The sequence below is a fragment of the Sceloporus occidentalis genome, unplaced genomic scaffold, assembly GCF_023333645.1.
Source record: "Sceloporus occidentalis isolate IW3139 unplaced genomic scaffold, rSceOcc1.0.p SCAF_2, whole genome shotgun sequence".
Taxonomy (NCBI): domain Eukaryota; kingdom Metazoa; phylum Chordata; class Lepidosauria; order Squamata; family Phrynosomatidae; genus Sceloporus; species Sceloporus occidentalis.
Window position 1 is genome coordinate 55103967 of NW_028316982.1, and position 27644 is coordinate 55131610.

Consider the following 27644-nt stretch of genomic DNA (forward strand, 5'->3'; position numbering starts at 1 on the left):
TGATGGTTGTCATCTTTATTATCATCTTGCTAGAAAGCAAAACATGGTAAATTTTTTCATTAGTTAGTTTTTTCATGTGTCCTCCTTCTGTTCCATTGTTATCTGGTGCTGTTGTCTTCATTTTAATGATTCAATAGTTGCTGGCCGAGGGGATCAGAACCTCCTCTTACTCAGTGTGATTACAAGCTACGTGTTGGCAGTTGCTTTTTAATATTCTTTCTCACCAGTCTTCTCTTCAGCCATTCTGCTGTTCTGCCTTATTCTTCCTGATAGATTTGTCCATGGCACTTTGATCTGATTAGTGCATTTGTTGTTCTCTATCTCCCCCTAATAGTATGGTGAGGGGATTTTTGTGGGCACCTTCCTCTCAGGCACAAGCAGCTCTCCTTGTGCCTTGGGTGCAAATTTTCCATTCAGATAAACAAGCCTGCCACGTACCAGGGTTGCAAAGACCTTGCCACAGAGCTTGAAACCCAAGTATGGGGTCAGCTAAAGTTGGGGAAAGAACAGAGAAATTAAAGATAACAAAAATATAAAATCCATGGTCCATCTACCATGGTCCATCTGTAGGTGCCCTCAAGGCAGGGCAGCCAGAGATTGCAGAAACATAGAAAAAGCCAGTGTGAATAACATGCTTTAACAAAGTGAGTAAATTGGGGACTTATGAGACCTTCTATTCACTTGCCTTTCCAAGTTCCACCCTGCTTGAGAAATGTGTATCCTCAAAGGGCAACCTGCTAGTCTGGTGGTGAGCACTTCTTTCTGTGACCTCCCATTGGTGTGTTTCTTGCAGCATTGTGCAGATGAACAGGTGTGGGAAGTATCTGACATCATAAATGAAGTCTACATCTGTGAGGGTCCCAGCTCAGCTTCTATATCTGCTCCTGAACACAAGCCTCAAAATCAGTTCCTCAATCTAATTTTCAGTTAATGTCCCATTCCAAGATGGAATAGCCTCAAAAGGACAAAACTGGGGAGACCACAAAGAAAACCAAAAGCAGGCTTGCCTCATCTTGCAGGTTTTATTAGCTCATTTTCACCTTTTAAGGATAGAGAGAAATGGGGGTGAGATGATTAAACTTTTGGCCAGCAACTTGTTGGGGGCATCACCCTGGAATAATTCCCAGTTGTGCTGCTTTAAATTCCAGGTTATAGATTGTACTTGTTACATGCTTATGAATATGCAGTACCTTCTTACACATACAGTTCCTTATTCAGTCACAGTGGAATGGCAGAGTGTTCACCTCAGCACCCCATGACCCATTCCACCCAACAGAACAGCTATCTACAATGACTACCAAACTGTCATCTGGATCACTGCCATTATGCTACATCAATTCTGAACAGAATCTCAGCCATTGTATTGCTCACTATAACAAGAATGGATACCTGGGATGTATTATTTACCTAGTAGTAAAGGCTGCTCTAACCAGAGGCCAAGAAATTTAATGATTTGTTCAGTAAGCACAGAAAATGTCTGAGGTTGGGGAGGGAGTGTAGCAACTCTGGAATAATGTAGAGAGCATAAACTTTTTCCATACCTTACATTTGTGATGAATTATGTCTTTCTTCACCTGAGAGAGAAAAGGGAGTAAAAAAAACCACACACACTGTTATACATGTTAATTTTGTAAAGATTGAAAGAACAAGATATTCTTGTCCCAATGCTGTTATCACAAAGAATCAGAATTTGTCAGCTAAATCTGCTTGAACTGAATATGAATATGAAATATGAAAATTTTGAATGGGGAACAGTGTAAAATTCCACCCAGGCAGAACTATGCTTTGTCTCCTTCCCACAGAATTCACCTTTTTCTCTTATCACACGGGGGAAATCAGGGGATTCAAAGGGCATTTTCCAGGGAAAGTTGTGCAATCATGGCTAAGATTATCATATGACACTGCAATTAGAGAGGGTTATTCCCGGGAATAACCAGGGAATAACCAGCAACAAATCATTCATGGGGAAATCCTGTGAATGATTTGTTGTTGGTTATTCCCTGGTTATTCCCAGGAAAAGCCCTCTCTAATCATGATGTGTGTAATAATCTTAGCCACAATTGTGTGACTTTCCCTGGATAATGCCTTTTGAATTCTCTGATTTTCCCTTGTGTCATAAAGTCCATAGCCATTTAGTGGCCAGTGGAGGACAGAAGATACCAGAGCAGTGTCTGACTACCTACCTGTATCTAAATATACAATAATGTCATCAGTTGAAGACCACTGAGAGCTTCAAGCAGATGCCTTTATTGTTGTATGTCTGGATATAGTCACTAAATGGCTATGGGAGGGCAGTATGAGATAGATGGGCTTTGTGGGGATTAGGGTCATTGCATGAAGGAGGTAATGAACTCTCCCTCTAAAACAACACATACCAGGGTTTTGCTGGCATATGTCATCAAGTGGAAAGGCAACAATGATCTCATCATGGATCACAAAAATTCAAAAGTTAGACTGACATCATCAGCTACATCATGACTGATTCCTCAGACTGAAAATCAAGTGTGTCAGGGTGACTTTCTTGCTGGGAAGCATACATGAAATTCAAATGTGTTGGTTGAAACAACTGTTCTGCTACTATTTATGTACTAGAATCTTTTGAGAGCAAACAATTCTTTGTACCCTCTACAATGAATCTGGCCTATATAATATTCCATTTGGCAAAATGTAACTTGCTTGTTTTCTGTAACAAATAATCATTTGTTTCTTCTAACCATTTGTTTTGTTTAATGAGTGTTTATCATGCTCTTGATCTGTGCTGGACCCCAAAGATACATCTCAATTATTATTTTTTAAAAAAATCAAAACCATGCCTATGTCATTTGCTATCATTACCTCAAATTCCTTTTCTGGATCCCAGATCACCAGGTCTGCATCCATTCCTGGGCTAAGTGAGCCTTTGTGATCTTCCAGTCTGCTCAGAATAGCAGGATTTTTGCACAACAGTTGCACCAGGTCACAGAAAGAGAACCCTCTGTATTTTGCAGAGGTCCAGAAGAGAGGGAGACCTGTGTGGTTTTCAGTTACAATTAGATAAGGAAGATACTGTCAAGAAGCCTGTACTTTCCTGGCATATTCTCACAGAAAATTACTTGATGTCACAGAATTCTAGATCTGAAGTTTTGAGAAAGTCTGTAAGAATGGAGAAATTGGTTTACCAACTGAGTCTGCACATACAATTTATGGTAAGGTTGAGCAAAGTATGAATCGCTAGCTCTTTGATCCCCACCATGCAGGGGGAAAATGGATAAAAAAAGTTTGTCTCCACAACAATATTTTTTTCCACTTAAGAAGCTGAACAAGATGTTATTGTTGTTGTTAGAATATTTATTTATATCCTGCCCTTCTCCCAAGACTGGGAAACAGGGTGACAACAAGAAGCATTCCCCAATTCTCTCATGTCTCTTCTAAAACTATAGCCCGTTACAGACGGGCACCCTAGGACGGACTCAGTCCGTGCTAGGTTTAGAAAGGGGCGTCTCTCCCAGACGCCCCTAACCCTAGCACGGACTGAGTCCATACAAAATGGCAGCGGCCGTTCCACACGGCCGCCACCATCTTGACGTAGCGGATGCACTGTGTCCGCATGGCACGCCCCAGAAATGACACCGCGAGTACACGCTTCGGCACTTGGGGCATCTCTTCCGGGGCGCAGGAAGGAGCGCGATTTTCACGCTCCTTCTTTGCAGTGTCCGGGAACTGTGCCATTTGGCTGCTGCGGTTCCCGGACGCTGCAACCGGCAGCGGCGCGAGACTGCCCCTTCTGGGTGGTCTGTAACGCACCTATATTTGCTTTGGCACATGCATGAAGTGACTACGAACAAAGGAACAGTACTACTTTTTTTCCAGAATTGTTACATTTGTTGTTGTTGTTGCCTTCAAGTTGGTTCCAACTTATGGTGACCCTAAGGTGAACCTATCATGAGGTTTGCTTGGCAAGATTTGTTCAGAGGGAGTTAGCCCTTGCGTGTGATTTGCCGACGGTCATGAAGTAGTTTCCATGGCTGAACAGGGATTTTAACCCTCATCTCCAGAGTTGGTAGTCCAGCACTCAAACCACTGCACCATGCTAGCTTAAATATATGCAGATATAATCAACCACTTGATTACTGTATGAAACCAATACGATTAAGCAATCAAAATTTTCCTTAATTGGACAAAAGCCATATTTCATCTTGAAGTACAGTAAACTAGAAAAAATAGCATATGAATGATGATGATGATGATGCACATAAACATCTTACCAAATTGTAATGAAGCAATCCCTGCTTGAGCCTTGAGGAAATCTCCATTGTTCCCATCTTTAAAGTCTCGGAAACAAGGAACATGGGCAGAGACAACCATGTCTATTTGTCCTGCTTTCAAAGCTGCCCACAACTGCTCCTGGAGCCACAGGAGAAAGGGAAGAAGAGGTTACATCAAGGACACTTTTTTACTGTTCTCTTTGAAGCTTTTGAACTGTTGGTGAGTGGCTAAGTCAGAAAAGTCCCTGCAAGCATAAGTAATTCACTAGGCTTACTTCTCACTAATATTCCTGAGTTTCAGCATGAGATTCCAGCAACCATAGCTCCTCATTGTCTTTACAAGGCAAAATGGTGTAAGTATGGAGAAGAAATTGTTTTGATGGTTGAGATAGGATGAATGTGGCCATGCTGATGTTTGTGGATCTCTTGCTCACCAAATTATTCAGGAGAATTTTAACAAATAGAGAACATGGAGCATCACTCTGTGGTGATTCCACTTGGATATGAGGGGATGCTTTCAGAGGACAGTATTGGGATTATAATGTAGAAATTATCTAAGGAACACAGCAAATTTCCAACTTGTCCCTAAAGGCTATTTAATATCTATGTTTATCAGCTGGAGCAGAGGTTCATCAACTTGAGGTGCAATGCCATCACTCAGACTCCTGGAATCATCCAACTATATATTTTATTTGCTTTAAATAAAAGAGTGGCAGTGAATTTCCTGAACCAGTGTTTTTGTGCTGTTTTTGGGTTTAGAATGACTGATAAACTGAACTTGAATCTAGACAAGACAAAGCTGAGGGTTCTTTTTGTGTTTTGCTAAGGAAGTTCCCTAGTTCTGTATGGATATCATCTCTCTTGCCCTGTCCCAAATTTACATTTATAAATGCTTGCTTTCAATTTATGCTTTATGAATGAATGAATGAATAAAATTTTATTTCTATACCGCTATTCCTATACAGATCACAGCGGTTTATAGCAAAATTACAGCAAAAAGCAATACAGTGCAACAACCCATATCCCAACAGTACAAACAAAACCACCCATACCAGTTAAAAACTATACAAAATACTCTAAAACCATTCCATAACCAATTAACAATTTAAAACCAATTAAAACCGTACAACAAAATAGCTGGATCGAACAATATGCAACAAGGGAGAGAAAGATAGTATTAAGGCACATGGCCTTAATGCATAGTATTATGCATGGCTATGCTTACAATCTGTGCCACTTGCTTTTCTTAATGGCATCCCCCCCCTCCACAAAAAAAAATCATTGATTTTTTGGGGAAAACATGAGCAATGAAGGCCCTAAACAGACTGGTACTTTGTGCCAGCCTGGGGCCGAAAGTATGGCTAGATAGGGTTGGGCGTTCACACACACCCAGCCCTACTTTCACCGCCCATGTACCATTATGGTGAGCACCTATCCACAAATGATGCACAGGCATCAGAGTGCCCAAACGACACTGGTCGGAAGGGACATCATCATGGTGTGCAAGTCCATTATGGCACCCATTCCAGGAAGCTGCTTTCAGCAGCATCTTTTTGCTCCCAAGAGGAACGGATCATGTGGTTGTGTGGTTGTCGCAGCAATGATCCAGGGTAAAGAGGGGTGGCGTTTCGCCACCCGTCTGTCGAGCCCCTAAGACAAAAAGAATCTTATTTGTATATATAGTCTGAGAAAGATAAATTACTTTGTAAGTTAGTTCTTATGTTATTTGTTATATAATAAGCCTAGAGCTGTATTTTTAGGGAAGTTGCTGGTGCCTTTTTCTGCTCTTTAAAGATTTGCTTCCTTTTATCAGATCAAGGAAAATACAACACTTACAGAAGTTCTTTTATTTGCCATTTCAGTTTGCAAAATTCAATATATATTCATTCAGAAAATTACCAATTCCTATACTGATGCCGAAAGGTAGCCCAGTGTAGTGCTTTGAGCACTGGATTATGACTCTGGAGATCACGATTCAAAACTCAACTCAGCCATGCAAACCTACTGGGTAACCTTGGGTTGCACTCTCTCAGCCTTAGAGGAAGACAACACCCCTGATAAAATCTTGCCAAGAAAACCCCATGACAGGGTCGCCTTAGGGCTGCTGTACGTTGGAAACAACTTGAAAGCACACACAGCAACACATGCTGTTACTCATTTGATATAACTGTTTTGTTGAACTGCACATTGTTCCATTTATATGTCCAAAAGTTTTTGCATTTTTAAATATTTTATTTGCACTTCACAATGCACTTCCCTTGACTTAAATGGTTATAAATAATAAACGTGCCAACTGTTTTCCTGTTTTGAGTGTACACAACTTTAGTTAGAGTCAGTAGAAAGCTGACTAATAAATACTAATAAATCAGAAATAAAATGCCAAGGTCAAGTTTCCAGGACTTTCAGAGGAACAGAGAAAGACAAAGCAAACAAACTCAAAAAGCTTTACAGCCAGTTTGTAGCAGCTGAGAGGCATATGGCTTATTTCCAAAAGGTTTCATCAAATGTAATGCACAAAAATAAAATAAAATAAACCATGATAACTTGAGGATCCATGATCGGTGACGTCAACCCTTTGTTTTGAGGGCTACCAGGAAGACAGATCAAAGTAGAAGATCAAACAAGAACACAAGTGAAAATGAAAATTTTAACTTTCCTCATGCCTGCCAAATACCTGAACAAAAAAAGGAAGCCATGCAGCTATTTGCTGTTATTTCATATATTTCCCATTTCTTGCACGCTACATGATCAATTACCTGGTTGCTTTTCTCCCTTATGGGAGGGCAGCATTTGTAGTAGGTGCCACCTGAAGGAATACATTCTGAGCTCAAGCTGAGGTAATGGTGAGTAGTTTCTACTGTGATCGGTGCTCCTTTATGGCGAGCCTCCTTGATGATGGGCAAGGCTTGAGCAGAGGAGAGATTAATGATGTGGCATGGTACTCTGAAACATTAAAAGCAGAAGCTTATTCAACTTCATTGACTTCTCTCTCAGGTCATCTGATTGCTTTAATTCATGATTTCTGGGATTCATGTAAAGTGGCTCAATGGTGAATATGACTTATGAGTGACATAGTTGCCCAAAACTATTTAAGGAGGAGGCGGACAATATATTATGGGTCATATCTACAAATGAAACTAGTCTGCTGCATGTTTCCCTTAAAACACACACACACACACACACTTCCTCCTCTGCTCTCCATCTGTAATAATTTCAAATTCAGTTTCAAATATTCTAATGTTTGACAATATTTTCAAGAAGTTCAGTCCATGTGACCTGTATAAGACCTTCCCTGAGGGGTCACCTTTGCGCCGGGCCTCTGAGGGGGCTGGTAGGGTTATGGAAGAGTCTTGCGATGTTCCCTAGATTGCTTATTTGAAGATATTCACACTACACAGCTATAGTATCATGAATCCATGTTAACTGCCATGACTCCATCCCATGGAAATCTGTGGCAGGTAGTTTGGTGAGGCACTAAACCTCTCTAGCTGAGAATTCTAAATGTCTCTCCCTAAATTGCCATTCCCAGGATTCCATAGGATGGAACCATCATACTTGAATAATAGCACTATAGTTGTGTGGTGTGAATGGGCCCCAGGTCCAGACACTTATCATGACCCCAACATGGTTTTTGATCGTGCTTTTCAACATCAGTAATTAATATTTGTTTTATTTTACTTTCTTACAACTTTTAAGAAGCCATCCCCATACACATGCCTGCCAGGTTTCTGCCATCAGTTCTACATGGCTTAAAACAAACAAACAAACAAACAAACAGATAGTATAGTGTTGACCCCCCCCCCCCCGAACAGAATCCTAATTCAGGTAAAGGGAGAGTTAAGCCTTCAAACTTCCCCAACTGATATTTTAATAGGGGAAACTCTCCCATTCAGTCCATTTGAAAGTTTCATAACCCAGCACAAATACCAGGTAGATTGAGGCTGAACCAGATTTGGATTAGAGAAATCTCTTAGCTTTCATGCCAGGTTTCCAATTCAGATTGTGTTGCCTGCATCTGCAAATCCTTTTCTTACTTATATAGTAGGCAGAGCTCAGCAATAGTGAGAGTGGCCTCCACTTCCATGGTATCAGGGCGTGAGTCCAAGAAAGTGCTGTACTCTGCAGTGTCTACATGAAAAATGATAAAAGATAACACATTTTTATCCAACTAAATTCAGTCTGATGGATTCACTGTGGGCCTCACCCTGCTCTGATCGTGCTCCATGCTTTCTTTGAGGGCCTCACAATTAAACTAGTGAACCATCAGATGATAAAGTAGCGCATTCTTTCCTTGTCTTTCCAACCCAATCTGCTTCTACAGTATATTGGCTATGGAAGAAAATTAGCCACTTTCTCCACAGCCAGTAGAAGTACCGATTCAACTGACTAAAGAAGGCCAGATACCAGAATCCAGTTGGTGCAAGCATAGATGTTGACAACAGGAGGAAAAAGGCAATGGAGTAAGTAAGACATGGGAGAAATAGGCTTCTTGGTAATGGCAGATTTTGTCTGCTTTCCTTTGCCACCATTTCATGACCCATGGAATTATGCAACATATATGCAGTAAACCAGTAGGATTTCAGCTAGAGTGTGCTACTTCACTAATTCAGTATTGGGCTGGAGATACAGAGTATTCTGTCCCTTAACGCCCACTTGAAAGCCAGCTCTAGCTGTTCTCACATCTTCATTTGCCTAGATAGGCAATTATTGCTGCAGCCTGCTTGAGTGGATTTTCCATATGGCACAGTATTCCCATTAATAAAAACGAAGATGAACCCTTCCCAGCCGTATCACCTGATAAGGGTAGGGGGACAAGAGTGGAATGAGCAGGGCAACAGGAAACGTAGAGAAAGTGGGGTGGGTGAACGAGCAGTTATTAGCCTATCTATTAGAGATAGTCCTTCTCATGAGTAAGAAAGCAAGAAGAGAGTGCCTGGCTAGAAAGCAGGACGTAAATGTTCTGTAAGCCCAGACAGATGGAATTGTGTTGTGATGTGTTTATGTCCAGAAGGATGGGTGTGAATGAGATATATGCATACAGTAAAAGTGTCTTTGCCCTCTCTCACTTTTGACTTTGGCACAGACGTTATTGACATGTAACCTCTGGAAAGTTATGGCCCTTGGGCTCACAATATCCTAGAGGAGCATTCTCCATATAGGGAAATACAGTATCTATCATTTACTGGCATAAATAATGGCTTTAGGAGAGCTAGCTTTCAGGCTAAGTTTCCAAAGAGATGACACTGGCCTTTTCTTTAAAAGTTTAACATGCACATGTGTGCCTATGTCTATATTCATCCCAGCACATTAGAGGAGCCCTGGAGAAGCAATTTTGCTGCTCTGACTTCTGTCTTACTTCACTACTTAGGGCTGTTGTCTCATTGCTGTCTTCTCTCTTATCCACTCTTTTATGATGTCTCCTCTGTTATCCATCTCTTTGTTTGCTCTATTAAACCCTAAGCTGAGCAAGCAATTCAGTTTAGAAGGATATTGGAATACAAAGGAATGGCTATGATAAAAGGGGCAGAGGAATTTATCATATCTCCTGGCAGACAAACCCCATGAAGTAAAAGGAAAGGTACTGGCCAAAGAATAACATCATACATATATACGCACCCGCTAGGACTGGCATTGACTGATTTGGATCCTGTTCTGCGTGGAACTGGGTAGAGAACCAAGAGAGTGTTTAACATCGTATTTTTAAAAGCTGCTGTCAGAAGATAAAAATGCAAAGCATCCTTTCTCTTTTCATTTTTCTTTGTTTTGCAACTGTAGTTGCATTCTAACCACAAATGTTTAATTTTAAAAGGGAAATCTTTTTCTCCACTAAAAGAAAAAAGAAAATTAAATCATCCTTCTGATTATAGTCCCTTCATTTTTCAGGATTTAAGATGCCTCCAAACACGGGTGTAGCTGTGAAGAGGGAGCAAAATAAGAGCACTGCTCACTCTGATAAGAATCTGCCCTCTGAATTTTCCTTCGGTCTCCAAATTTCTAGCATTGCAATAGCATTAAAAAAAACTGTGGTAGTGGTGGAAACAGACAAAGGCGGGATACAAACCGACGCTTTGCGGTGCTTCCCCACCGCCGCCGTTTGCTCCGCACGGGAGCTGCAGCAGCCAAACCGCACGGCTCCCGCGCGGAGCAAAAAAGAAGCTCCAAAATGGAGCTTCTTTCGGAGTCGCGTTTGCGACGTAGCGAGGCGCCAGGGGCGCACTCACTACGTCACAAAGGATGCGATGCGTACGGACGCTCAGCGTCCAATACGTCAAGATGGCTGCGCCCGTATGAACAGGGCGCCGCCATCTTGTACGTATTCAATACGTATTAGGGTTAGGGGGGTGCGGAAGCACCGCCCCTTCCTAACCCTAGTACGTATTGATGACGTACTATTTGGCGGTTTGTATCCTGCCAAAGTTACCAAGGGAATGTGAACACAGCAATATAAAAGTTCTAGGTGTGAATGATTTTAAGTGCCTCACTTTCTGCAATGCTAGAAATTTGAGGACTACAAGAACATTTCAGAGGGGTCAGAATTATTATTTGGGAGGACAATGCATTCATTCTGTCACCCCTTTAGCTATACCCCTGCCTCCAGGTGAAGCTTTCATCATCTTATTGAAAGATTTTTAGGCACCCTGTAAAAGCCAGACATTGTTGCCTTACATTTATACCCTTTCTTTGTTTTACCACTGCTACTTCCATCTTTTCTCTTTCAAAAAAATAAAATAAAATAAATGGAGAAACAGAATAACTGCACCATGCTTTTTAAGCAAGGAGTCATCTGTCTGGAAGTACCCCCAGTTCTAGAAAGAGAACACTAGGGTATGTGTCAATGAGTGCAGTAACTCATTAACTGACCTCCTCCTCCCATATCACACCATACAAAATCCTTAGTAATGTTTTTGTACTACTGTTAGTCATAAATGATAATTCCCATATATCACTAAATGCAATGACAATACTTGTGACATAAATAACTAGTAAAATTAAAATTAAATTATATCATTAAATTACAATATCATGCACATGGCCTAAATGTATTTACATGCACATTATTTCATGTGTTTAAAGCAAAAATTTGGTAAGATGTGATGTTTTTAAAGAAAACTGTAAAAGAATTAAAAATAATTTTTAATTTTTTAAAAAATAATTCTATTAAAAAAAACCTAGGGCTTCTCCTTTCTTTTCCTACTGAGCCTCTCCCCATCCACACCAACTCATCAGCATTTTAAAGGGATGCAAGGGAATGCTAAAGCCCATTTCTGCCCAAAGGCAGATGTTTGGGACCCACTGGTGTCATCCCCCCTTAAGTGTCACCTGGTGCAGTCTGCAGTCCTGTAAACCCCAAATGATGTCCCTCATTCTAAAAAGCATTTGCTCCAGACTGATAGAACAAAACAAAACAAAATCTAGGTACTCCATAATTGTTTGCCTGGTATTTATTAAATAGTTACATCCTTGCATTTCTTCCAATGAACTTAAAATGGACTACATGGCTCTCTATCTTCCTAGTTTATCCTCACAATAACCCTGTGAGGTAGGTGAGCAGGAGAGGGTGTGACTGGCCCAAGTGAGTTTCATCTCCTAGCAAAGTCTACAACCTGGAGCTTCAAAGTCCCAGTCCAAACACGCCATATGCTCTGAAAGCAAATTGTTTAGGCTTACCTAAATGTTGTTTAGCTAAATGCTTGATACATAGAGAGTGGGAAATATTGGGTCCATATAGACAGGCCAAAATAAAGCTGCTTCAGGTCACTTTGAAGGTATGCTGTTTAAATGACACACACATTTTAAGAGGTCAGAAGCTGCGCCAAAGCTGTGTTGCAGCCCTTAGGACTGGAGCATGGCTTTGGCATGGCTTCTGGCCTCTTAGGATGCATGCATCATATAAACAGCATACCTCCAAAGTGACCTGAAGCAGTTTTATTTTGGCCTGTCTGTATGGACCCATTGTCATCCAGATTAGAGATGCTCCTAAATTGGCAGTGTCTAGTGCTACTATTAAAAGGCACTGGGCAGTAATTTCATTTTCTCCTGCTCAAGAATTTTTCAGATGTTAGATGGAAGAAACAGTCGGAATGTTGCAAATGGAAGCCAATAACTTTATGATCACATCCCTCCCTCAGTAGATCTTTATGACTCAGGCAGGGTTGTTGCTTGGTAAAAGCATCATCTGGAAGTACCCAAGGGGATTTGCTGGATTAGAGATGAAAATGTGAAGAGAAAATTGTCAGTTAAACACAAGGTTGCTTTGAAGGATGAGTAGGTGCCCAAATTCTTACCAGGAACACACAGTCTGTATCCTGCAGTTCATTCATTGCCACATGTAAATCCTGCAGACACACATGGGAAAAATCCTCCACACCAGTGGCCAAGAGGAAGCTCTGAAACCCAGGAACACCAGCCTTCAGCATTGGCAGCAGCTCAGCCTAAGAAAAAGCAGCATAAGGATACACACTTAGGATCTCCAAAGGAGGAGCAACTGAGGATAGCCAAACAGAAAGCATGTCAGTGATGTGAGAGAAACAGAAAGACTGAAGTATATGTGAAGCTCTGTTATTGTACTGTTTCTATTTGTATCCTGCTACAGGCAGACAAAAACCAAGTGTGAATGGGTAAATTCCAGAATTCTTGTTTCTGTGGAAGATCAGCTAAATATGCCACCAGTATAGACCATGTTGGAATGAAAGGGCTTTCTGTTGGAAGAAAAACTTGGGCACACCATGAAGTCAAAATCTGATTGGAATGATGAGTTGGAGCTACTCCACACACAGGTCCACCTTTAAAAATGTGTGGTTCTGCACTTCTTTTGGCAATGGCTACACATGTGTCCACAAATCAGTGTCTCTTTGGACCACAAACTCTTCCCCTTGCTACATAAAATCTGTATTATCATCTTAATCCAAGGGCAATCCATCAAAGAAGATGCAATCTTTGGGAGATTCCATTGATGAGCAAGGCTTTAACTGAAAATGGATTAAGGTCCCATTGATCTGATAGCTGCACTACATTAGACATTTGGAACATATCTTAGAGGCTAGAGATAGCTGTTCCCCACCCCTCATGCCCAGATTGCAACTTTGAGTAGAACTGCAGGAATCACCTTCCAGGAATGATTGCAGGTAATTTTTTAATACAAAGAACTGTAAACCATATTGGTCACTAATACATCTTTTTTTTTGGTCCCCTTGTCTTCCCCACCTGGGCAGCCCCAGGTCTTTGTTACCAATTCTGTTCTTTCATTGCAAACTCTGCTGGCAGCTGTGTGCACAAGCCAAAGTTTCCGTCCAAACCATCTTATAACTGACAAAGGGGAAATGTTCCCTTGCCAGTCCTTTGAATCAAAAGGCAGAGGGGATTACAATTCCTTATCATCAGGAAATGACAATAAAAAGAACAATAACTATATGTCTTAACAGGTCAGAAATCCAAAGAGAGTATACTAGCTATTCTCATCTCCAAACAGCATTCATTATAATACATGAAAAGGGAAAGGCTTGGAAGTATTAAGCTAAGAATCTAGGATGTGATAGTGATGGCCAGTGACGTGCTGAATTCTTCATCTGTATCGCATATTATCTGCAACTGATCCATAAACATCAGGAATGAATTAGGAAATAGGGCTTCCAAATAAAATAATTTGCTTTCAGAGCATATCTTGGGCCTTATTTCTTATCTATAAACTGAGCACTGTTTCCAAAGCCAATTCATAGAGATGGGCAGGGCACAGTTTAGAAATCTCCACCCTATGGCCATCTAAGCTCATGGTTCTTTTGATTCCAGCTCATGATCTCCCTTCCTCAGCCAACAGAAGGGCAGAATCCAGCCTTCTTTTATAAAGAATGGATTGTTGTAGGACATTTTCTGTGGAATCCTGTTTCTCTTGTTCTTATGACAATCCTTCCCAACCACATAAGACACGGGACAGTGGGTACAGTTGCATTTCTGGATATTTTACCTTATTTCCAGTAACCATAGCACCCCAAAAAGCAACATCAACATGGCACTGTCCCTTGGCAGACTGGAATTTGGAATCAAGGGCAGACAAGGTTGTGGCTGGAGGACAGCAGTACCTGTTTGGTCAGGAAGTAAAAACAGATGAAGTTACCTAAAGAGCAACTAAACTGTTACAGGCTTGTTTCTAGTACAGTCTGGCTCCCAGGTGTGGAGCATAAACTGTAATGCAACCTATTACATTCTATACACAAAGAGCAAGTTTATTATCTTGAGCATAGATACCTAAGTAGCCCAACAAATACCAGTCACAGACAAAAATGGATATCAGAAAATTTGGGGAAACTCCAATGTTTGCAGAATCACTTTGGGGGAAAACACTCTGTAGGAAAAAGAAACAAAATAGCCAAAACAGCCTGCAGCGCATTTTAAGAGGGTACAGAATGCTGTTGAAAAAGAGAGCAGGATAGGATGGAATATCCTGAGAGAGTAATAGGTTTGAACTCTAAATAGGAATACTGTGCAACATTTTGTTGCAGGTTCCATTTGTTAATTTAAAAATTCCAAGTAAACAAATTGGTTATGATATATTTTAATTTTCACAAAGTGTGAGCAATGAAATGCAAACCTTAACCCATCTGCACAAGAATGAGCTGAGTTCTTCAGTGGCTTTTGTTTTCTGCTATTAAGGCAGTTTCAAAGCACTAGCATTGTTTATATTCTATTTTAAAGGCCTCTTATAACAAGACTTTCTCATGAGCTTTGCAACAGAAGTCCTATTTAAATGACCTTATTAGTAAAATTAAATTGTCACTTTTAATTATCTGTTCAGTTTCTCCTTCAATCAATTCATTCACTTTAGCTATTTTAATAGAAATAATCTAAATTCAAACCTTTCTGCAAACAACTGAAGTGCAATAGTTTACAGCCAAAATATTAAAAGAATAATTTTTAAAATTATTTTGAAAATTAAATTCTCATTTAGACAGGAAAAAAGAAAATGGGGCACCACCATTGTGTAAGCATTGCAACCAGTGAATTCAGACAACTTGTACATTCTCTATTTTCCTTTTTAAAAACTGTTTTTAACATGTGTTCCTAAACCAGAACTGTGGTTTATTTTCTTTAAAAAAATTGGGATTATTATTATTATAGTGGTCCTTGGTATTTGGGATATGGTTCCAGAACCTTCTATGGATACCAAAATCCGTGGATGCTCAAGCCTCATTATATACAATGGCAGAGTAAGTTGGTGTCCCTTACAGAAAATGGCAAAATCAAGGTTTGCTTTTTGGAATTTAATTTTTTTTTTTTTTTTTAAATTGCAAGTCATGGATGCTTGAATCTGCAGATAAAAAATCAGGAAATATGACTGTATTTTAAATTGTGCTTTATTTTAAATTATTGTAAGCTATTCTGAATCCTGTGCTGGGAGAAAGATGGTGTATAAATTAAATACACACACAAACAAACAGACTGAGAAAGTAAGTGAGTGCCTTGCTGGTGAGCAAAATAGATGACTTGGGGCTTCAATTATTATTTTTCTTTTTTCAGCTGCCTTGGATAATTAGCCCATCATTAGGCTGGTGGCTCCCATGTCAGTGGGGCAATGAATCCAATTCAAGGTGCTAGACCTCACACATCTTGGACTCAGCACTTTGTTGAGTTCAGCACCTTGGATTGCTCCTTTAAAGCTACCCAAAACCTGGAGTGGATTCATTGCTCCATTGACATTGAAGCCACCAGCTGCCACTACGACTAGGGAAGCGCCACAGAAACCTGTTAAGCCATCACTAAGTTTCTTTTCCCCTTCACCACCCTGCCAATTTTGGCAATGTGATATCAGATGTTTGGTGGAGAGCTGAAAACGGGAGGAAGAAAAAACATGGGCTGGAGGTGTACGCAAACTATATGTGCAGATACACCTTTGGTTAGTGGAAAGTATAATCACATGTTCTAAAGCATCTGTATAAGACCAGTAGCTGGCACTGCAGGACCATATTTGGCATTTTAGGAATATACACACAAAAGCCACTTATGCCAGAAGAGAAGTCTTCTGAACAGTGTGTTCTTAAGCTACTGACACCAGGACTCTGTGTGAACTTGGCTAGAATAGAGTAGATAGTTGAGCAAAGCCTGTGCAAGTTCATGTAGTCATGCAGAAAACTGTGAAGACAGAGAGTTTAATTCACTACAGCACAATCTCAAGGACATTCATGCAGACATGACTCTGTCTCCCTCTGCCCACCTACAATCCTTCTCAGAAAGCTTTTCCTGTGGGTCACAGGAAAGGCCTCAGATGCATGTGGCCAAGAAGCTGCAGGAGGGCAGGAGAAATATGTGTGTGTGTGTGAGAGCGGCGCAGAGGCAGAGTGTATGTATCTACTGTCCTTTGTTGTGACGTGTCTTCAAATCGTTTCTGATTTAGAGGCAACTCTAAAGCAACCCTACCATGGGGGAGGGGGTTTCTTGGCAAGATTTGTTCAGAGAGGGCTTGCCTTTACCTTCCTCTGAGGCTAAGAGAGTGTGACCTGTCCAAAGTCACCCAGTGAGTTTCTATGTCTGAGTGAGGGTTCAGACCCTAGTCTTGAAAGTCATAGTCCAATGCTCAAAACACTTCACCATGCTGGCTTGCTACCACCCATTAATGCTGGGGAACCTCATTGTGCATTCTGAAATAAAACAGGAAAAACGTTGCCACCTCCCTCCAGTCCTCTGGTACGTACCCTGGCATGTCAACAATTGTGGTGATGCCTCCTGCAGCCGCAGCCTTAGTCACAGACGCAAATCCCTCACAGGATGGGTGTCCAGGCTCACAGATGTGTACATGAGGATCTATGATTCCTGGCATGACCACAAGGTCTCCAACGTCAATCATCTGTAGGCAGAAGAGGCCATGAGACTTAACAGGTCACTCCAGAACACTTTATGATTGGATTAAGGGTATGGCTCCTAAAAATGTTTTTATGCCTTGTGCAGGCTTTCATTAAAATGCTGGAGTTCTATAATGCAACTTCTTAGGGGGCTATAGAAAGCTTGAAGGAATTACAGCAGAGGATTTTAAGAAGTCTACAATCTTCAATCAAACTTTAAAAACCCTGCAACAGTTACAGTACAAAAAAGAGCAAAGGGACTCCTAAGCATGTTAATTATGTGTTGAACTGTGATTCACAATGGTTAAGACTTGGAAGTCTCTTCACCATGTTATTTTCATCATTTGGAAATGAGGGGTGCAGTCATAACTTTAGACCCAAATCCAGTATCCCACTCGCTAGGGCTGGTTCTCTGTGTTTGGAAGTGTGGTGGAAATATTCCTTGTTGAAATAAAAAACTATAGAAAGATGGAGTCACCTTTGTCAGCCAGAGAGATGGTTTTTGAAATAAAGGCTTGGAGTTTAGAAAAACTAGAGCAAAGGAATAATGAGTGCATCTTGACCTGGATGGAAGCTGGCACCAGTAAAAAGACATAACATAAACTACTGAGATAAGGACATTCAGGAGCAAGGTTAGGAGGAAAGCCACTGAATTCCTACAGGAGGGGGTAAGGAGTGATGATGCAGTTTTAATGTATGCATGTATTTCTGTTCTGATTGTAAGAATTCTGTATGTTTAAATTGTAATTAGCCAATCAGGTGTATTGAAGAAGCTTCTTTGTCTTGAATAATATAAAAAGAGCCATTTTGTCTTGTTCGGGGTCTCAGCTTTTGGAACTTGAATTCCACTGAGTTCATTGTTTTCCTTTGTCGACAATTGGAAATAAACTTATGGATTTTCAATTACTAGGTCCTCTTGCCAATCCTATTGCTCTGCCAATCCTAGAAATTTAAGTTTCCTGACATTTCTGTTACAGAAGAAATTCATGTTATTCTTTAAAAAATGATTTTTATCAGTAGAGAATAGGATAATTTAATTTGGTTTGTATTTTAACATGGCCTGACCTAAGTTATACTTTCCAAACTAATAAACAAGTGGGAATATAATTATGCTTTGTTTTTCATGATTCTCTGAACTTGGGGGTACAGTTTTCCAATCAAACAAAAATGTGTATGTGTACAGTAGGGAAAATTGCATCCAAAATGTATATACTAGGGGAAGGTGTTTGCAACAAAAGTGTATGACACACCAAACAAATATTCTTGTGGAGCTTTTGAAAAAGTTACGAACTGGCATGAAAATCAGACTTGCGCTTGTGTGTGAATTTTATATAAAGCAAAAATGAGAGAATGTCAATTTTCACCCCTAAGATAATGGAAAAAAATAAATAATACACATTGTCCTATCTAACAGGGCTTCCCACCCTATACAAACCTATCCATCATTTCCAGTATAACATTAGCTAACTCCCTGACTGTTTGACGTCATCACTGCTAGACGTCTTGCTCATTCCATCTAATAGGTATGTTTGAAATGGCAGGAAGAGAAAGGACACCAATCTGCTGTCCCATCATAATTGTGCTAGTTTGAAAATGGAAGAATGTCATTTTGGCATCATTTTCCACACACTTCTCCCCATAATACACTTTGCTGATCCATCATGGATCATCATGATTTTTTCCATGCTGCCAGATGCCACCTTCTAGCAGGAAGGATGGTAAGAGGAATTGCAGCTGCTGTGTGAATGTGCATAGACTTCTGGAAGGTGTTGGCAGCCGCAATTGCTGTAAGGGGAAGTGGGGAGAGGAACAGAATCACACCCACTCACACCAAATGACTGCCTGAGAAGTGGAACTGCAGCAGAAGTTGTGTGACAGGTCACACAAAGGCAGTAATGGAATTGCAGTTAGACTGAGAGCCTATTGACGGGTTTTGCTCATCAGTGAAAAGGTACACTACAGTAATGATTTAGATGCAAGGTAGCAGCAGAATGGATGCGATAAATAACAACCCAAGATACTTTTATGCTGCTAAAATTTGGCTTTTATAGTCTTATGTGATAAGGTCCTAACAGGAAGACTCAGCCAGCAAAATATTTGTCCCATTTCCAGTGTATTGGACAATGTTTTCAAAAACTTACCTCTTTCTTGCAAACAGTATAGCATTTGTCATTCAATAAAACTGCCTTATGTATGCTAGAAAGCTATAATTAGAGTTTTTGCTTCTGTTTTACACAAAACGTGGCATCACCAACATGCTGTGATACAGCCATCAGCATGAAATGTCAGCCACACCCCCTTTTAGCAGGGTAATCTTTCCCCCTTTTTGTTAAAGCTCTTTTCTCTGTGGCATGGGATGCACTGTTGCCCCATTCCTATCCTTGAGTTTGCCATAAGGAACCCAGTTTGAGTTTACATCCTTTCTATGTTTTTTATATAGAATATATAAGAGTCAATGTAATGTAGTGATTTGAACATTAGACCATGGCTTTGGAGGTGAGGGTTCAAATCCCAGCTCAACCATGTAAACCCACTGGATGACACTGGGCAAGTCACGCTTTCTCAGCCTCAGAGGGTGGCAAAGGCAAGCCTGCTCTGAAGAAACATGTCAAAAAAACCTGTGATAGGGTTAGCATTCCATCTAATAAGTATGCAGTTAGGAAACAACTTGAAGGCACACAACAACAACAAAAGGATATATATTTGCAAACATCCCACCTCCTGTAGGCAGCTTGAGGTTGCAAAGAGGGAATTTCAGGGGATGGAAAAAGAATAGATTCCTAATGTTTTGTGTGAATGACCCTTTTGTATGAGAGGATGAATTCAGACCAGCAATTGTTTGTCTCCTCCTCCCTGCCTCCTTGAAATTCATTGATTTTCAGAGGCTCAGCTGCATTTTATGTCATTCCTGATTAATCAGCATGCCTCTTCTTGTATCTCCAGTCAGTTGTGCATTCCCTTAAGATGTTCTCATTGTCCAGGATTTATTAATGCACACAGCAGACCTCAGAGACAATTTAATATGCTTATTTCTTAAATAAGAATAATGAAGGCAGAAACAACGAATGCCATATTTACACATCACATTTATACTAGTGTTTTACCACTAGTTATCACAGCTCTATGCAAAGAATTCTGAGAACTGAAATTTTCAATATTTAGAGGTTCTTAGTCTCATTCTTCATAAAATTGCAATTCTCAGAGGACTCCTCAATACGCACGCACACACAGATGCTCCCCACCCACAGAGGTATAAATGAAAAATCTTACTTTTGAGAAGGCCTTCTCCCCTCCCCCTTGTGTTTGGGGGTGTTTTGACTGAGGATAGATCAGACTTCCCAGGTTAAACTAATCATTGATAGAGGAAAGTCAGCAGCTATTGATCTATCCTTCTGATTGAACCCTGACTTTCATGTGGCAGCAATTAGTATGTCTGTAGGAAGAGGGTTAATGAAATAAATGCTTTTTAAAATTGTAAGACTCTTTTTCCTTTGTCTCCTACATTTCTGGTGCATGCGTGCATGAGAGAGAGAGAGAGAGAGAGAGAGAGAGAACATTATATAACATTGTAACAACAAAGAAAATTATTGCACCCAGGAATCCTTGCGGGAGAGACTCGGGATCTAAAATATGAAAACAGATGCTATCGCATTTACCCGTGTCCAGACTATAGGCAACCTGTATCCACTCGGGCAGCCTGCTTGCAACCTGGGACTTCTTCTGCGGCTTTTTCAAGAATGGAAAAATCTCGTTCTTGAAAAAGCCATGGGAGAAGTCTGGGTTGCAGGTGGGCTGCCTGAGTGGATACAGGTTGCCTACAGCCCAGACACGGGTAAATGTGATAACATCCATTTTCATCTTTAAGATCCCATTTCTTTCCCGCTGGGATTCTTGGGTGCAATAATCTCAAGAGAGACTCCTGAACAAGGCTGGAAAAGGAGACAGGTGGGGGAATAGGAAATCAGATTGTAATGTCCATCCCTTTTCCTTTTCCCACCCAAACCATGCCCACTGACCACCGCAAATTGGCATAACAGCGCAATTGAATTTTCATACAGTAAATGATAGCACGACAGAAGCAAAATGGGAGGCCATGAACAGATTTTTTGTGTTAATAAATTATTTAATAAATAATGAATAATAAATAATAATAATTTAAAATGGACTCTCACAGGAAGGCAACAGAAGAGGGGCAACACATGCAGTGTGTCCAGCCGAAGGTGCTATAATCCTGCCGCAAATGTGATTTCCCTGCCTTGTGTGATAAGGTCCACAAAATCAACATTTAACTGTATACACATATATTAGCTAGTTGTTCACAGTAATACTGGTCTGAAACCAGAAACATTTTTTCCTGTGATAATTATTATTACTTTTTCCAGTCCCCAGGGAAGTAATGCACATAGGGCAGTCCTTGCCAACATTTTAGGTACTTAGCGACACTGCAGAGTAGTACATTCATTCTTTACAATCCACTCTTGCCCTGAGTGGCAGCAGCTTGAGGACAGACAAAAACAAAACAACCCTTTTTCAACATGGGGAAATGTAGCAATTCATTTTCACAAGATCTGGCCATGGCCTTTACTACAGACAATTCTAAAACAGGATTCACAATATTAATGGAGAATAAAACTACCTGTAGCTACTAGTCAAGCAGCTTCATCCAGAATCAAATGCACTATGCCTCTGAATAGTTACTGAAGAATAACAATGAGACAAGGCTATTTATTATGATCTTTCCTCCAATAAGCTCAGTGACGCATGCATAGCTCTCATCCTTCCCACTTGATCCTTACAACAATCCTGTGAGATGGTTTGACAGAAAAGGTTAGAGGTGGCTCAAGGTCACCCAGTGAGTTTTGTAGTCAGTACAGATTAAAACCTGTTATCTCCCAAATCCTGGTCCAGTTTTTGACCAGGGCTTGGAAGATAACAGTTTCTAACCTGCACTAACTACAGAACACACTGAGTGATCTTGAACGACATCTACCCTTTTCTCTCAACCTGTTGAGAGCATCTAAATCTCTCTCAAACTATTGGGCATCTAATTTGGAAAACAGAAAACAAAGTAGGTCTCCATTCTTCCTATGTTCCTCCTATACTCTCATCTTGTTACTGTTGTTCACATATCATTCCAATGACTCAAAGGCTATTTTCACAAGAAAGAAAAACAGCAACTTTTCTACCCAAATCTGTCTCATGAACTACACAGTGAGAAAAATTCATGGGCTGCTTATGAACAATTCACAAATGGGGCGGCGGGGGAGGAGGGGGTGAATGTCAATTATTAGCCAAGATAAGGATGATGTTGTGATCAGCAGCAAGCCCTGACAAAGGGTCAATGGTCAGGCAACTAAAAGTTCAACTGTCAAGGGAAGGGGGGTTAAAAAAAGAAAAAAAGAACCAGAAAACATACGATTGTGTTCTCTACACAACACATTTCCCAATGCATTTGCAGTGAATTTTATTCATTCCTCCTCTCTTACCTCATGGCTATAGGGCTTCATTCTCCACTCAGTTACAGTGAAGTCAATAGAGCCACAGCAGTGTAAAATATGTGTAACTGAGTGGAGAATTAGCCTCCAGGGATGTAATGTTTGGTGTTGGGATTGCTCCCATCTACAAGCTGCTTCATGTAGAAGCTCTCCAAATATTCTATGTTCTGGTGTACAATTAATGTTTCCTTTCTCTTTCAGAATAGACTTGAGACCTCATCATCTCAAGGCATGCCATTATCACATCACGAACCTGTCTGAATCAGTACTTTATCATTACACTCTTTCTCTGGATTTCCTGATGATCTGAAATGAAATGGGTGAAGAAAGGGGAGACAATCTTCTCAGTCATAGGTGAGATTCATCTTGATGATTCACGCTGGTGTTACCAGGGGTTAGGCCATTATAAGCATTTTATCATATAATCTAAGGGGATAATTAGTACTTCCTTTTCCAATACTTTCCAGCCAGGTGTGCAGTGACAGCTGCAAAACACCCAAGCGTATCCCCTCCTTCAACCCAAATCACCACTGAATGGCTACAAGGGTTTTAGTGTGGGTTTTAGTCTATTTTTATTTGCCTAGGCCATCCAGAGTTTATTGAGAGAGATAAAGAGAGAGAGAGAGAGAATGAAAGAGAGAGAGAGAATGAATGAATCTAGTTAAAGGGTTCAAGTCAGTCTAAATTCTCTAACATTTAGAGAATCTGTAACTTTTAGTACTAGATTTGGTACTCTTTAACAAAATAGTGAATTACATTATTTGTAATTATTATTCATTTTTGTGTTAAGAAAGGAACACTTGTGTTGCTCATTACATTTTGTTACCCCTGTTTGAGGGGCCAGATTTAGAATTGATAAGTGAATGGAATACAACTTATATAAATTGTCAGTATGTTTTTTAAATGTTTTAATTGCTTTTAAAAATAAATATGTATTATTATTTGACTTGTTTTTGTTTTGTTCAGTTTAATTAATGAATTTATTTTAAAACTTTGTCTTATTTTTCCAGAGCAAAGCGGGGTCATACAATATATCATGCAACATAACTCTGTCCATCAATCAGTTTTATTGCTTTATTGCCACAGACACAGGACTGCATAATTGCAGAAGTCTAGCAATCTAACAAGACTGAGATTAAGTTTTTCTACTGATGTACCAAGTAACAGTCTCTAGTTACATTTTAACTAAATTAAAAGAGCATTTTAAGAAACATCTTGAAAATTTTTTTAAAAAATTATTCCATTCACTTATCAATTTTTAATCTGGCCCCTTAAAAAAGTAACAAAATGTAATGAGAAACACAAGGGTTTCTTTCTTAACTGTGTAAGGAATAATGACAAACAATACTTTTTAACTATTGCAATTAATAACGGGAACAAATTACTTTTAAAAGTAGTTTTCCAAACTCTGCAAATGGCACCCGTGTCTAAAGTTTTTTATTCCCTCTAGTCAGATAAACATGATTCACTGTTTTTGTTAAGCAATACTAGCTTAGTACTAAATGTTAGACTTTCTCTACATATTAGAGAATTCATAGTCACTTGAACACTTTAACTAGGTCCCCATTCTCACTGACACTTTTGCACTGGAAGGAACTGGGAAGCTTTGGTTTCTCCCTCCCCAAATCCCTCCAGAAGCAAGTGCTGACTACCAATCAGGGGTATTTTAACCCTGAATGCCCTCTTGGAGAATTCGGGTTTAAAATGAAGGCACCTGGCTGTCAATCAAATTTAGTTCAGTGATTGTCATAGGTGACATTTCCAGCACTCATTGGGCAATCGGAAGTTTGCTTCCCCCTCTCCTTTTTTTTAAAGAGCCAGGCGCCAGAATGCCCACATTTTGTTAAATTTAAAAACCTCCTGTGTGTGTGTGTGTGTGCGTGCGGGCGTGCGGGCGTGCGGGCGTGCGTGCATGCTGTGGGTATTTGGATCAGTGCAGGTTATGATCTGCCCTTGGCCCCGTTTTCAACCCCAAAATGCAAGCTAATGCCATCTCTGCATCCTGCAGCTTCCCTCCTTGCCACCTCAGAGTGCCTCATACACATGTAATAATAATAATAATAATAATAATAATAATAATAATAATTCCTCACCTCGGAATGCCAGAAAAAGATGCTATGCCATGCATTCTTTGCTTTCTCTAGGCTACCCCTGAATTCCTTAGAGACAGTAGCAAAAGCATTCTGTGTATCAGTTTGCCAATTTGGAAAGAGAAACGTTGTAACATTCGCATTGTAGCATTCATTCGCAAAGGAAAAAAAGTCTTGCAAAGTGCCCTTTCCAGCATTTCCTCTGCTGGAAGCGAGGAAATGAAAGGGAAAGTGAACAAGCAGCTAGCCATGTTCTATCTAATATATATCTTCCTGAAGCAAAAACCATGCGCATAGACTGCCAAAAATAATTAAAAAAATAAAAATAAAAAGGGAAAGCTCCCTGGTGGAGAGCAGAGGCTTGGCTTGCTCTGTCCCACTGACCTGCCCTGAATTGACCATTCCTCCTGCCTCTTCCTTTGCCTCCTCCTGCTCCATTATAGAATGCCCTCCATGGCCCCCTTCTTCCCCCAGCTCCCTCCTCCTCCTCCTCCTCCATCATCACTTTCTCCAGTTCCCCCCTCTGCCCTCCCTCTGACTGCCCTTTGCAGACCCCGTCAGTCACCCCGATTCCCCCTTTTTGCCTCCCGTCAGATTCCCCTTTTTTCCATCCTTCCTCTGACTCTTTCCTCCTCCTCCTCCTCCTTCGCCCCAATGAGGGGAGGGAATGCTTGCCCTCTGCTCTCCCTCTGACCTAAATGCCTTCCCTGAACTTGATCCAATCATGATCGGGGGCAAGTTCATATTTGGCAGAACCAGGTTTTTTCCCCCCAAAAGAGACAGCTTTTGCCCGGATTGCAAATGACTCACACTAAGGGGCATTTGACACTAAACGCTTGTGCTTGGGAGATTCGGGGCCAATATGAACTTCATGTGAAAGAATCGATTTCTGATCCGGGGTAAAGTGTAGTCTGAATGGCCCCTAGATTCATTCTTGGGAGTTGTCATCCAAAACATAATATTTCTAGACACCATCAGCTCTAATCTGTCATTAGGACCACACCTTGCAAACAGTGAAATAAACTCCATTGAGTTCAGCTTGTTTGCAAGGTCAGCCCAAGTGCTGGATCCATAAAGCCTCATATGAATTGGGACCCCTGTACCTGAAGGAATGCCTTTTCTTGCATCGGACTGCTTTGTTATCTGTTCATGTCCTCTTCTTGTTGACACTGAGATAAGAGATAAGTGGAGGGCATCTTCAACTGCAGTACCCTGGCTGTGGGATTCCTTTCCTAGAGCATCTCACCTTGCAATGGCACTTTTCAGTATTAGGTTCAACCCCTTTTTATTCTATCAGTCATTTAAAAGGAATGTTGGATCTGCAGCTTTTAAAATCTATTTTAAACATTTGTTGTGTAGGGTTATTTATTTATTGGTTTTCTGATTGAATTTTAAACCATCCTGAAAACTAATGTAGAATGGCTGTAAAGGAAATCATAAATAAATAACACATGAAAGTCAGTGATACCTTCTCTGCACTGGGTCTGGCCCAGTTTCTCTTTGGTAGAACTTCAGCTATCTTGCCATTACAGATGACAATCTCTGCTGGGCCAATGGTGTTATCCAGCACCACTCGGTTACTTCTTACATACATAACCTCTGAACCCACATCCAGTTTGGCTGGCCCTTATTGAAAGGGAGAAAGGGAGAGTTCAGTTAACAAAACAACCAATCTTCTGCAGAAATCTTAATTTTAGTATTTTATTATATATTCATGGCATCTATGTGATGTGCTCTGATCTAATGCTCTCAGACATTAATTATAATCTAAATAAATATGAAGTATTTTTCTAATATTATTTCAATTATTAAAAAAATATGGAAAAATGTGGACATAACCTATCAATGGGAAAATGAAAAAGAGGTTCTAGTCTGCCTCTCTTACCACGGAAAGTCATCTCACATGATCTTCCCTCTTTCTTCTCTTTTTCTTTCCTCTATGACTGACTTCAGATTGTTGAGAAATGGTTTTAGGCTGCATCTGAACTGCAGAAATAATCCAGTTTGACACCACTTTAAGTGCCATGACTCAATTCTATGGGATTCTGGGATTTGTAGTTTTGTGAGATATTTAACCTTCTCTGACAGAGAGATCTGATCCCATAATAAACTATAAATCCCAGAATTCCATACCATTTATCTATAGCAGTTAAATGGTGTCAAACTGGATTATTTCTGCAGTGTTGATGCAGCCTGTTTCCTGATGCTGCTATAATAATAAGATTCTGAACACGACAAGAAAATGAATTCTGTGAACCAGACCTCGCAACTAATGTGCTAGAAATAAAAAAAAATACTGGTAACATTTCTGGGGAATAAAAAAACGAGTTATTTTGTAAAATAATGCACAGATTGATAATAACATTGACCCCCAACCTATCCCACCTATGTAATAAACAATGCAATTGTTTTAATTTGTTCATATTACTATTGGGAGGCTTTTTGAAGTTATTTCCCCTCAGTTTTATGCTATTTTGTTATTTTTTAAGGTGGATCCCCCTCCCAAAAGGAACTGAAAAGTAGTGAAAAAAACAACAACACTTGCCTACAGTAATAAATTATTGCAGTTTGGATTTTTGATGGGAGGGAGAGTAATGACATTGGTAACAAATTTGTCACCCTTTGGGGCATTTTAACAACCTTTATCATGCATCACTGCCTCTGAGAGCAGCTGTAATCTATTCTATGACAATACCACACCAAACATGCTCCTGGAATGGAAATCCCTTCACTGTCTTGATATAATTTCTTTCACCAGTCAGATGGAAGTTTACACCTGGAGACTATCAGATTATACTAGTCTTTGTCTTTCCAATGGTCTCTCACTCACCTGCTTGCTGGGTACTGCTTTTCCTAGACATATCAGGCGGGTGATGAGGATCAAAACTTCTGCTTATCACTGCCACCGTGACTCTCTGATTCAGTTTCTTCTTGCTTTCTGATGCACTTCTACAAAAATCGTTACAACGTAAGAAACCAGACTGC

The 27644-nt window shown here is 40.3% G+C and overlaps 1 protein-coding gene across 1 annotated transcript; it reads right to left on the minus strand.

The window, feature by feature from the left end:
• LOC149318338 (allantoinase, mitochondrial-like) lies at nucleotides 1-27644 on the minus strand. Its single transcript, XM_089509461.1, has 12 exons — nucleotides 27490-27644; nucleotides 26128-26285; nucleotides 16928-17079; nucleotides 14206-14320; nucleotides 12530-12676; nucleotides 9861-9906; nucleotides 8279-8372; nucleotides 7001-7187; nucleotides 4245-4383; nucleotides 2836-3008; nucleotides 1542-1574; nucleotides 1-489 (listed from the first exon to the last, which is right to left on the minus strand). Exons 1-12 carry the CDS (start codon nucleotides 27518-27520, stop codon nucleotides 328-330), a joined length of 1437 nt encoding a protein of 478 aa, XP_089365587.1. The 5' UTR covers nucleotides 27521-27644; the 3' UTR covers nucleotides 1-327.